The sequence below is a fragment of the Bison bison genome, unplaced genomic scaffold, assembly GCF_000754665.1.
Source record: "Bison bison bison isolate TAMUID 2011002044 unplaced genomic scaffold, Bison_UMD1.0 scf7180017864264, whole genome shotgun sequence".
In the NCBI taxonomy this organism is placed as follows: domain Eukaryota; kingdom Metazoa; phylum Chordata; class Mammalia; order Artiodactyla; family Bovidae; genus Bison; species Bison bison.
Genome location: NW_011494836.1, coordinates 1,348,656 through 1,361,223, shown reverse-complemented (window position 1 = coordinate 1,361,223; position 12,568 = coordinate 1,348,656). Strand labels below are relative to the sequence as shown.

Genomic DNA, 12,568 nt, shown 5'->3' with positions numbered 1-12,568 from the left:
TCACAGAAAACTAACCATTCTAATCACATGAACCACAGCCTTATCTAACTCAATTAAACTATGAGCCATGCCATGTAGGGCCACCCAAGATGTACAGGTCATGGTGGAGAGTTCTGACAAAACATGGCCCACTGGAGAAGGGAATGGCAAACCACTTCAGTATTCTTGCTTTGAGAACCCTATGAACAGTATGAAAATGCAAAAAGATAGGACACTGAAAGATGAACTCCCAGGGTTGGTAGGTGACCACTATGCTACTGGATATAACTCCAGAAAGACTGAAGAGATGGAGCCAAAGCAAAAACACCACCCAGTTGTGGATGTGACTGGTGATGGAAGTAAAGTCCAGTGCTGTAAAGAGCAATACTGCATAGGAATATTAGATCCATGAATCAAGGCAAATTGGAAGTGGTCAAAAAGGAGATGGCAAGAGTGAACGTCGACATTCTAGGAATCAGTGAACTAAAATGGACTGGAATGGGTGAATTTAGCTCAGATGACCATTATATCTACTACTGCGGGCAGGAATCCCTCAGAAGAAATGGAGTAGCCATCATGGTCAACAAAAGAGTCCGAAATGCAGTAGTTGGATGCAATCTCAAAAACAACAGAATGATCTCTGTTCGTTTCCAAGGCAAACCATTCAATATCATGGTAATCCAAGTCTATGCCCTGACCAGTAACGCTGAAGAAGCTGAAGTTGAAAGGGTATATGAAGACCTACAAGAACTTATAGAACTAACACCCCAAAAAGATGTCCTTTTCATTACAGCGGACTGGAATACAAGAGTAGGAAGTCAAGAAACACCTGGAGTAACAGGCAAAATTTGGCCATGGAGTACAGAACAAAGCAGGACAAAGGCTAATAGAGTTTTTCAAAGAGAATGCACTGGTCATAGCAAACATCCTCTTTCAACAACACAAGAGAAGACTCTACATATGGATATCACCAGATGGTCAACACCAAAATCAGACCGATTATGTTCTTTGCATCCAAAGATGGAGAAGCTCTATACAGTCAGCAAAAGCAAGACCAGGAGCTGACTGTGGCTCAGATCATGAACTCCTAATGCTAAATTCAGACTTAAACTGAAGAAACTAGGGAAAAACCACTAGACCAATCAGATATGACCTAAATCACATCCCTTACGATTACACAGTAGAAGTGATATATAGATTCAAGGGATTAGATCTGATAGACAGAGTGCCTAAAAAACTATGGATGCAGGTTCGTGATATTGTACAGGAGGGAGGGATCAAGATTACCCCCAAGAAAAAGAAGTGCAAAAAGGCAAAATGGTTGTCTGAGGAGGCTTTACAAATAGCTGTAAAAAGAAGAGAAGTGCAAGGCAAAGGAGAAAAGGAAATATATACCCATTTGAATGCAGAGTTCCAACAAATAGCACGGAGAGATAAGAAAGCCTTCCTCAGTGATCAGTGCAAAGAAATAGAGGAAAACAACCAAAAGGGAAAGACTAGAGATCTCTTCAAGAAAATCAGAGATACCAAGGGGACATTTCATGCAAAGATGGGCTCGATAAAGGACAGGAATGGTAGGGACCTAACAGAAGCAGAAGATATTAACAAGAGGTGGCAAGAATACACAGAAGAACTGTACAAAAAGATCTTTACAACCCAGATAATCATGATATGATCACTCACCTAGAGCCAGACATTCTGGAATGCGAAGTCAAGGGGGCCTTAGGAGTCATCACTACGAACAAAGCTAGTGGAGGTGATGGAATTCTAGTCAAGCTATTTCAAATCCTAAAAGATGATGCTGTGCAAGTGTTGCACTCAAAATGCCAGCAAATTTGGAAAACTCAGCAGTGGCCATAGGACTGGAAAAGGTCCCTTTTCATTACAATCCCAAAGAAAGGCAATGCTGAAGAATGCTCAAACTACTGCACAATTGCACTCATCTCACACGCTAGTAAAGTGATGCTCAAAATTCTCCAAGCCAGACTTCAACAGTATGCAAACCATGAACTTCCAAATGTTCAAGCTGGTTTTAGACAAGGCAGAGAAACCAGAGATCAAATTGCCAACACCCACTGACTCACTGAAAAAGCAAGAGCGTTGCAGAAAATCATCTACTTCTGCTTTATTGACTATGCCAAAGCCTTTGACAGTGTGGATCACAACAAACTATGAAAAATTCTTAAAGAGATGGGAATACCAGACCAACTGACCTGCCTTTTGAGAAATTTGTATGCAGGTTAGGAGGCAGTTAGAACTGGACATAGAACAACAGACTGGTTCCAAATAGGGAAAGGAGTACGTCTAGGCTGTATCTTGTCTCCCTGTTTATTTAATTTATATGCAGAGTACTTCATGAGAAACACTGGTCTGGATGAAGCACAAGCTGGAATCAAGATTGCTGGGAGAAATATCAATAACCTCAGATATGCAGATGACACTTCCCTTATGGCAGAAAGCAAAGAAGAACTAAAGAGCCTGCTGATGAAAGTGAAAGAAGAGAGTGAAAAAGCTGGCTTAAAACTCAACATTCAGAAAATTAAGATCATGGTATCTGGTCCTATCACTTCATGGCAAATGGATGGGAAACAGTGGCAGACCTTATGTTTTGGGCTCCAAAATCACTGCAGATGGTGAATGCAGCCATGAAATAAAAGATGCTTGCTCCTTGGAAGAAAATTTATGACCAACTTAGACAGCATATTAACAAGCGGAGACATCACTTTGCCAACAAAGGTCCGTCTAGTCAAAGCTATCATTTTTCCAGTAGTCATGTATGGATGTGAGAGTGGACTATAAAGAAAGCTGACTGCTGAAGCATAGATACTTTTGAACTGTGGTGTTGGAGAAGACTCTTGAGAGTCCCTTGGACTGCAAGGATATCCAACCAGTCAATCCTAAAGAAGATCAGTCCTGAATATTCACTGGAAGGACTGATATTGAAGCTGAAACTCCAATCCTTTGGCCACCTGATGCGAAGAACTGACTCACTGGAAAAGACCCTGATGCTGGGAAAGATTGAGGGCGGGAGGAGAAGGGGACGACAGGATGAGATGGTTGGGTGGTATCATCGACTCGATGGACGTGAGTCTGAGTGAACTCCAGGAGTTGGTGATGGACAGGGCGGCCTGGTGTGCTGTGGTTCATGGGGTCGCAAAGAGTCAGACACAACTGAGTGACTGAACTGACTGACTGACCTCTAAAACATTTATAATAGTAAATTTGAGATAAATTAAAGATCTAATTGAAAAATAAAACATTAGATTTACTAGAAAAAAATATGAGGGTATATTTAAAGATAGGAAAAGATGTAAAAATAGGTCGAAGAAAGCACAAATATGACAATATAATTAATTTAGCATTACAATAAAAACTAATTTTTTGTTATCATTAAGCTAATGTAGGTAACAGATTTGGCAGGGAAGGGTTGTGAAATACATCCTGTATAACCAATGGGTATTAAGAGTATATTAAAATATCTCTTAAGTATATATGAATAAGACATCTAATAATATGAAAAAAAAACAGCAAAAAGAAAATCTAAAAGTCTAATACATACATGAAAAGATATTCAACTTCAGTTACTCATGAAAGCATAAACTAAATGACAAGATAATTGTTTCATATGCCCCTTGCCTGTTAATTATAAAGTCTGACTCACAATTTCTGAAGGGAAAAAAAAAACAACAGTCAAAGGAAACAGAATTCTCATATACTACTGGGAGGAACGTAAACCGATAAATCATTTTGAGTGCAATTTGGCAGACACTATTCAGAACACTCCTACCTGAGGGCCAGCAATTACACCTTCAGGTATGTATACCAGAGCAGAGGTCAGCAAGTTAAAGCTTGCCAGTCATCTGTGCTTATGAATTAAGTTTTACTGAAACGCAGCCATGCTCATTTGCTCATATACTGTTGTCTGTGGTTGCTCTCTTGCTACAAAAGCAGAGTTGAGTAGTTGCAACAGACCACATGGTCCACAAAGTCTGAAATACTTACCATACAGCCCTCTAAGAAAAAGATTCTTGATCTAGAAAAACTTTTGTGCACGTTTATAGGATATGGATTAAGTATGTTTATCAGAGTTGTTTTAACAGTGAGAAATTATAAATAACCTAAGTATCTGTCAACCAGAAAACAGGTAAAGCTACACAGAACTATGTCATCCATGTATTTATAAAACATTACAGCAGTACAGAAGTATAAGTAACCGTCACCCTACCAATCCCCAACTCCCAGAAAAAGCTCTTATGAACAACTCAATGTACATTTATCCAACCTTTTCTTACACGCAGAGAGGAGAGTAGGGAGCACCATACTAGGTGCCCAAATGTGTGTTGAACAAAGAAACAAATAAATAACCAAACTGTTAACGGAGATAGCTAGAGACTAATTCAAACAGGCATGGGCAAGAGTGGACTTTGTTTCCATTTCCCCTGAACTGTTCAACAGTCATTTGCATGTGTTTTATTGGTCATCTGCATTTTCTTTTCAATAAACTGAATGACTACATCCTCTGCCCATATAAAAACAGTTGTCTTTTCCTTATTAGTTTGTAGAATTCTTACAGTACAGGGATATTAAACCTTTCTCCCTTGATGTGTCACAAACAGTTTCCCGTATGCTTTTTCCTGCAGGATGAATGCTTCAAAATTTTACAAAATAAATCCTGTGCCCTCCGATTGCTTTTGGGTTTCCATTCTTAATTAAGATCTCTCTTGTCCTGTATTTTCTTCTATTAATTTTATTTTTTACATTTAGATATTTAACTCACCTGTAACTGTTCATGTACAAGATGTGAGGTAGGGATCTAATTTAATTTCTGTACTACCAAATAGGGCTTCCCTGATGGCTCAGTAGTAAAGAATCCGCCTGCCAATGCAGGAGATATGGGTTCAATCACTGGGTCAGGAAGATCCCCTGGAGAAGGAAATGGCAACCCACTCCAGTATTCTTGCCTGAGAAATCCCATGGACAGAGAAGCCTGATGGCCTACAGTTCACGGGGTCACAAAAGAGTCAAACATGACTTAGTGACTAAAAGACAACTACCACCAAAAAGGTTCCTAGTTATTATCTATGCGTTCACTGAGTTATTTACCACTCCCCACCCCAGCCCCCCCCAAACTTGCAACTTTTATCATTAAAAGATTTCAGATTTTCTTACATCTTCTTCTAGTCTCTATTCTGTTCTATTTGCCTACATCTATTTCTGTGCTATTAATATCATATTGTGATTACTGCAACACCTTTACAGTAAATTTTACCAAATGGTAAGGTAAATCCTCACTCATTATAATTTTCTTAAATACTTTTGGAAATTCTTACTTTACAAACTTAAGAATCTTGACTGGAATCATATTATATTTCTAAATCAACTTTTTAAAGAAAGACATTATTAGGATATTAAAATCTTCTCACCTAGGGATCTTATTTATTTTTAGCAACAGGGACATCAATGGTGTAATGGAAGCGGGATCTTACGCACCTGAAACAAGGTCCTGGAGTGATACCCTACCATGTGCGGTGGACGGCAGGCAGGACACGCAGCAGGCTCCCTCTCGGGTGGAAGGGGAGATTGCCAGTTAGAGAGTAATGTCAGGTTGGCTCATAGTTACCAGGGAAACCACCAGGGGGAAAGCCCTTGACTGCCCCAGTGATAGGCACAGTCAATAGCTGGGGCCGGGCAAGTGTGGGAAGGTCAGTCTTGTATGCAGGGTGCAGGGGAAGCAGGCATTCACAGCATGTACAGACGGCAAGAGAACAGCCAGCCTGAGTGGTGTGGCTACTCACTTCACTCCTCCATACCCTGCAGGACCCTTACAATCTTGGCCTCTCTTTTGAGATATCCCTGGCGTCGCTGCAACCAGATAACACAAACACAACACAGACAGCCACACAGGCTTCTCTACTTTCAAGGCCACATAGCGTGTCCTTTAGCAATTTTATATTTTTCTTCATGTGGGTCTGTTTTTGGTATTTTAAAGTTTCCTGCCATTATGAAGAGATCTTTCTATCCAATTTCCATTTCCAAATGGTAGCCATTGCTAATAGAGAAACACTAATTTATCTTAACTCCAGCCACCTTACTGAGTTCTCTCATTAGCTGAAATACTTTTTGGCTCTTCGCCATGGCTTTTCTAGGTAGACAACTATATAATTCACAAATGACAATTATTTGGTCTCTTCCCTTCTAGTTGGAAAATAGTGCAGTAGTTCAACAACTTGTTTTCTTTCTACCTGCATTAGTGGAACCTCCAAAGTTAGGTAATAGTGATGCCAGCAAGCAGCAAACCATGTTAATGACCGCAATGGTAATAATCTAATTATTTCTCTATTTTCTCAGTCTAATATAATGTTGCCTTCTGTTTCTGGTACATAATTATTTTTTAAAAAATTTTTACTCTATTCTTATTTTACTTGGAACTTTTATCCATCTTTTTTCCTTGCAAAGGAGGTACCACATTTTTTTCTCATGGCCTCAGGCCTTCTTGGAATTCACTTCCATGTTCATTAGCTGGCTTAGTCTTACATGTTGAGTCACTCAAGTAGAGTTACAAGGGAAAGAATTACTATGGGCAATTATTTTCATTATTCCCATCACCTAATTATTAATATTTGTAACAGCTGCATACTACTAATTTAATAACTACCCAAATGATGGACACTGTAATGTCTCTAAGTGTCTTACAAATACTGTTGCAATGAATATCATAAAATCTATACTTATATTCTTGCTGCTTTAAGTAGACATTCCTGGAGGACATACTCTGAGAGTATTACAGAATTACTAGGTCAGAGGGTACAAACATTTTAACTTTGACAGGTAGTGCTACAGAGTCCTTCAGGACTGTACCAGTTTATTCTTACACAGGCAGACGACAATGCTTCGTATTACAGTCTCTCACAATCTCACCAGTATTACATGATGCTAAACTTTAAAGCTTTTGCCAGTCTGATAGGCAGAAAATTAACCAACCAAAAAATAAACCACCACCACTAACGAAAAACAACATTATTTTGTGTTACTTTTCCCTAATGACTAGTGATGTTTCAGTATCTTTTCACAATTATTTATTAACCACTTGTACTTTTGTGATGGGACTACTCATACCTTTTGATTACTTTCCTCTTTGGGTTGTCTTGTTTTCAACTGATTTGTAGTTGCTCCCTGTATATTACAGATATTAACTCCTCATATGTACTACAAATACTTCCATTTTTGCTTTGTGTACAATATTTCTTTAACCCTAACCTTAATATGGAGAAGGCAATGGCACCCCACTCCAGTACTCTTGCCTGGAAAATCCCATGGACGGAGGAGCCTGGTGGGCTGCAGTCCATGGGGTCGCTAAGAGTCGGACACGACTAAGCGACTTCACTTTCACTTTTCACTTTCATGCATTGGAGAAGGAAACGGCAACCCACTCCAGTGTTCTTGCCTGGAGAATCCCAGGGATTGGGAAGCCTGGTGGGCTGCCGTCTATACAGTCGCACAGAGTCAGACACGACTGAAGCGACTTAGCAGCAGCAGCAGCAACCTTAATATATTTCCAGAATAAATGAATGTTTGCTGTATTTATAAAATATGGGCTAAAAATTCCTTAGAATATTAATTACCAAAAGAAGAACACTATATTCCAGAACAAAATTAAAATGAATACATCTGCACATATCTGGACAGTATGGCCAAGAAAGAACTCAAGTTAATCTGTTCTACAGTAAGCTGTCTGGAATATACTTATTTATATATATATATATATATATATATATATTAGAGAAAGCAATGGCAACCCACTCCAGTACTCTTGCCTGGAAAACCCATGGATGGAGGAGCCTGGTGGGCTGCAGTCCATGGGGTCGCTAAGAGTCGGACACGACTAAGCGACTTCACTTTCACTTTTCACTTTGATGTATTGGAGAAGGAAACGGCAACCCACTCCAGTGTTCTTGCCTGGAGAATCCCAGGGACGGGGGAGCCCGTCCGTCTCTGGGGTCGCACAGAGTCGGACACGACTAAAGCGACTTAGCAGCAGTAGCAGCAGCATATTTATATATTAATTTTCATATCTACATCTTATTTCTTAAGTACCTTTAAAAACAAACACATTAACAGATACAGAAAAACATGCATACAGTATTCCATAAATTCACATTCTAAAAACGTAAATTCATATAAACCAGAGTAAAATTTCTCATAGTTTTTCTATAAAAAACAAAGAAAATCTGCCTGGTATTTTAAAATAATTTCATGATAACACCAACTGTTACAAATACTAAATCTGTATTAATTGTATCATATAATTTAATTTACAGTATTTTTGGAAATTCATTATATATTCTTGATTCCTTGCCACTTATATGGTGATAAATACCTTCTCCCAATACGTAACTTATCTTTTCACCTTTTTTTTTCCTTTTGGCCGTGCCACTTGGCTTGTGGGGTCTTAGTTCTCTGACCACAGCTGGAACTCAGGGCCTGGCAGTACAAGCACTTGAGTCCAGACCGATGGATAGACAGGAAATTCCCAAACATGTTTTTTCCCCTTTTCATTTTCTTCAAGGTGCCTAATAAAGATAATCTCTTAATTTTAAAGTAGTAGAATTTTACCAATCTTTGCAATTAGTCTAATGTCTTAAGAAATCCTTTCTTATCCCAATATTCTTTCTTTACATAGTTGAGAGTAGAAACACGGGAATGTTCTCCATCCAATTCGTTTCTCTTCCCAATGTTCTCTTTGTATGTTTCTCCCCTTGAATGACACTTTCCTTTTTTAATATTCTGGGTTTCATTACACAAACACAGAAGTAAAAATCTCAAAGGATAACTAAAGTTAGCTAGCAGCGAATAAGATGACCAGAATTGAATTCTTTTTCCCTCTTATAATTCCAAAGCAGAGCAGAACAGTATCAGAGAACTGAAATATGAGGGCAGAATTATGTGAATACTGGTTATGCTTCCCAGCAGCCATATTAAATTATTCTTATTTTGAACTAGTACCAAAGTAAAGACAGACTTTAAAATATCTTTAATAATAAAACTTAACCAGAGTTAACAGAGCTGTAATTCATTCGATTCTTCATAGAAATCTAGCTAGTACTGTTTCATAGTTTAATAATAAATGTTACCTGTGCTCGTTTTTCCATATCCTGGCAAGTACCTAGTTGTTCTTCCATTGCAACTCTGATTTGCCTTGCCTCATATTCCAACTGCCTTCTGGTCATATCTGTTTGTAAGGAAAACTAAAACCACAAATAAAATGGAAATGTGAGTATCTTGTGTTTATCAGTAAAAATAAAAAAGCATATAAGTACCAATAAAGAAAATGAATAAACAAATACATAATTGTTATATATGAGAAAATTATTTTTTACTCTAAGAAGTCCTAAAACTTGATCAGTGCGAGGCTCAGCCTGGGTTTCTGATGTGAAGAGTTGAAACACTTTTATTGCCCCACAGTCACAAACAGTTTTAATTAAATTGTACAAGCTCTTTAAAATGTATATGTATATACTGGTCCAGTTAAGGTAAGCCTATTTTTAGTTACAATTCTTCTGCCCTGAAAAAGCACTACTTTGAATTATTAAAAATTAGAATATTAATGTGGACAAAATAGAAAAATCAAGAATCAGGTCCATCATCCTTAAGTTGATACCTCACTTTAGGATTGTTATATACATATAGACTAAACTGAGAGAACTTTCCCACATGTAAAATGAAGAAGATAGAATAAAGAAAAGCTTTTATATAATACAATCATAAATTGAGAGATAACACAAACTTTTTGGTAAAAATATAAATATGAACCAAAGTTGAAACAAACCAAAAAAAGTACTTCTTCATGGAGTGGGTGTTAGTACATTCAAAACTTTATTAGCCCTCTAACTACAATTCCAGATGCTGTGGTAACTGCTAGGTATAAAAAATGAGGGAAAAGAGAAGGCAAAGAAACTTACAAAGACACGCTCCAAGGCTAAAAAACGACCAGGCGAAATGACAGGTGACAGTTATACTGGACCATGAAGGGAATAATCAAGTGCTGTAGATTTTTCATGCTCTATAAGTCCAATCAAAAGCTGCATGTGGACAATTCCCCGCAGGTCCAGGGGTTAGGACTCCATGCGCTCACTGTCAAGGGCACAGGTCTGATCCCTGATCAAGAAACTGAGACCCTACACACATATACACACATACTCACACACACCCACACACAAAAGCTGCATGTGTATCTGTCTGACTCAGAATAACATCCTGTAGGCCTAAGAATCCCAAAGTGCGTTGTCAGGTAAGTTAGAGGACCTTTCACTCTCTTCTCTTGCAATATACAGACAACACACGCAGAATGTGTTCCTATAGGCATATCCACATTATGTGCTGCAACACAGTTGAAACAGTCTGCATGCTGTGAGTCATGTTATAAGTACAGCGAGTCAGTTATAACTACACTTATTTGTCTTCCACTTCTAAAAATCTCTTGCACGAAAGGCTGAAGATGACACATTATGCTACAATAATGTGGTTTATATCTGATGTTTTAAGCAATGCCTAGTAACCTGATAAGTATTTCCATATGAAATCGTTCTTAACCTGCCTTCCCAATATAAAATAAAAATTTTGTGAATTTAAAAATATTTATGAAATATAAGCAATTTACATTTGCTAATGTTGCCTAATGGTCTATAATGTCTTACATATCCTCTTAAACAAATGTGAATGACTATATGGTAAATTAATATGGGAATGATTTGACAACTGATCTTTGTTTCAGGTATTAACCGATTGCTCTCGAACTGTTTCATACACAACTGCATGCAGACAGCTGGACTCTAAATATTGTACATTTTAATCACCAAAGTGAATGTTAAGCAACACACCACTTTAACATTAAGAGCAAATATCCCTCCAAACCCTCCTGAGCTCCTAATCCTCACGCGTCAACACTCTCTATGAACTGTTCTTTCATTTGTGGTGTCTCCTGAGCTCCCAAAATGATGTTAAGGACGTTGTCAGGAAGGGAGATTCTTTCCCTCTCACAAACCTGGGTAAGTTTGTGCTCAGGAGGCTGAGCACTAGTTCTAGCTCCTGCCAGACAATGCCCACGCAGGAAACTGATTAACTGTGTGTTTTGGAAAAGGTTTTTCCTTCGTTGTACTTATTCTTTTACTATGTCCTCTCAAAACTTTATTAGAAAATGAAAAATCTAAGTTAAGAGTGGAAGATTAATTTTAATTGGCCTATTAAATATTGTTTTAAAATTTATGGGTGACAGTTAAAGTCTTATTTAAAATTATTAATGTATTTCAGAAATGTTCTTATACGTGTCACCCCATAAATAAAACAGTTAACTTGGAGAGGCTCAGTGGGGAGGGAGAGGCTCAGTGGGGAGGGAGAGGCTGACAGAATTAAGTTATTTTTTACATAGTTCTATTAGCAAAACAAACAACTTTTAGTGCTTGCAAAAAGCCCTAACATCTGTGCCAACAACTACTGTCATTTACAATAACTAGAATAGGACTCAAGTTATCTCAAAGATACTTTCATTGCAAAAACCATCTGGCACGAGTCCTGTAATATAGTTCAAAAAACAGACAGATGGTGAAAAACATTTCTACAGAGTATCTTTGGTAATTCAACACATCTAATAAAAAACCTAGTTGAATCCTGAATCTTTTAGTTGTATCATCTTTATATACAAAATTCACTGACTATATATTTATGTTTAAGTTGGACAAAACATATTATAGTTTACAAATAACTATATAGTTATAAACTTAGATATACTTTCAGATATAAAAATAAGTTATTTTGTCAAGTTACTTACATTTTCAGTTAAAGGAAGGCTATCTATTCTTTTAGTGAGATTCTGAAGTTGAGCATAATACCAGTCTTTTTCCTTTTCTTCTTTGTCAAGGTCAGCAAGAAGCAATGATCTGTTTTTCAAAAAAAATTTAAGTTTACACAATGCTAATACAGAACACATAACAGCAACTCTAAGCTATAACTGTAATGTTTTCTAGTTAAAGTAATATAATGAATCAGTAAGAATTTTACTAATTTGAGATTTCTGAAGGTGGGACTTAGATTATAATCATTAAAATTTGAATATTAAAAGTTTTAAACTTTTTCAGCTAAATAAGATGGCAACCATTCTTACTAGAATATTTACATTCTAACCAAATGCTTTCTTCACATTTATTTACAATCTAAGAATTTGATGTTGGTATACAGTAAAAAGTACAGATTTAATAAAACTCAGATATAAGAATAAAAAGTATAATAAAGAAGCAAAGAAAAGCAGTAATTATGCAAAAAAGAAATCTAGAGTATAGGGAACTATTGCATGTAGCTTTCAGCTTCTTATTGGTCAAAATAAGAAATATATTATCACTGTGCAATAAGAGGAGGTTGTTCTGAGGGAGAGAAACATTTTCTTAGGCTTGGAATCTGAAGATGAACTTGTTACGTAATTTGTGACAACCCAATCGATGATGTCCTCAATTACAACCTATATCAATACTCTATACCTGATCAATACAAACATAAATGCAAAATAAAGTGTTAAGAGGAAAAAATCAGTAGGCACAAG

At 37.2% G+C, this 12,568-nt stretch overlaps 1 protein-coding gene across 9 annotated transcripts in view; it reads right to left on the bottom strand.

The window, feature by feature from the left end:
- The window catches only part of APC (adenomatous polyposis coli), a 138,160-nt gene that overhangs the window by 51,917 nt on the left and 73,675 nt on the right, over positions 1 to 12,568 (bottom strand). For all 9 annotated transcript variants that reach the window (XM_010848355.1, XM_010848358.1, XM_010848361.1 and 6 more), the window contains 2 exons: positions 11,804 to 11,912; positions 9,111 to 9,224 (listed from right to left, as the gene is read on the bottom strand). In XM_010848355.1, coding sequence (XP_010846657.1) covers positions 9,111 to 9,224; positions 11,804 to 11,912 — 223 coding nt within the window. The remainder of the gene's footprint in view (positions 1 to 9,110; positions 9,225 to 11,803; positions 11,913 to 12,568) is intronic.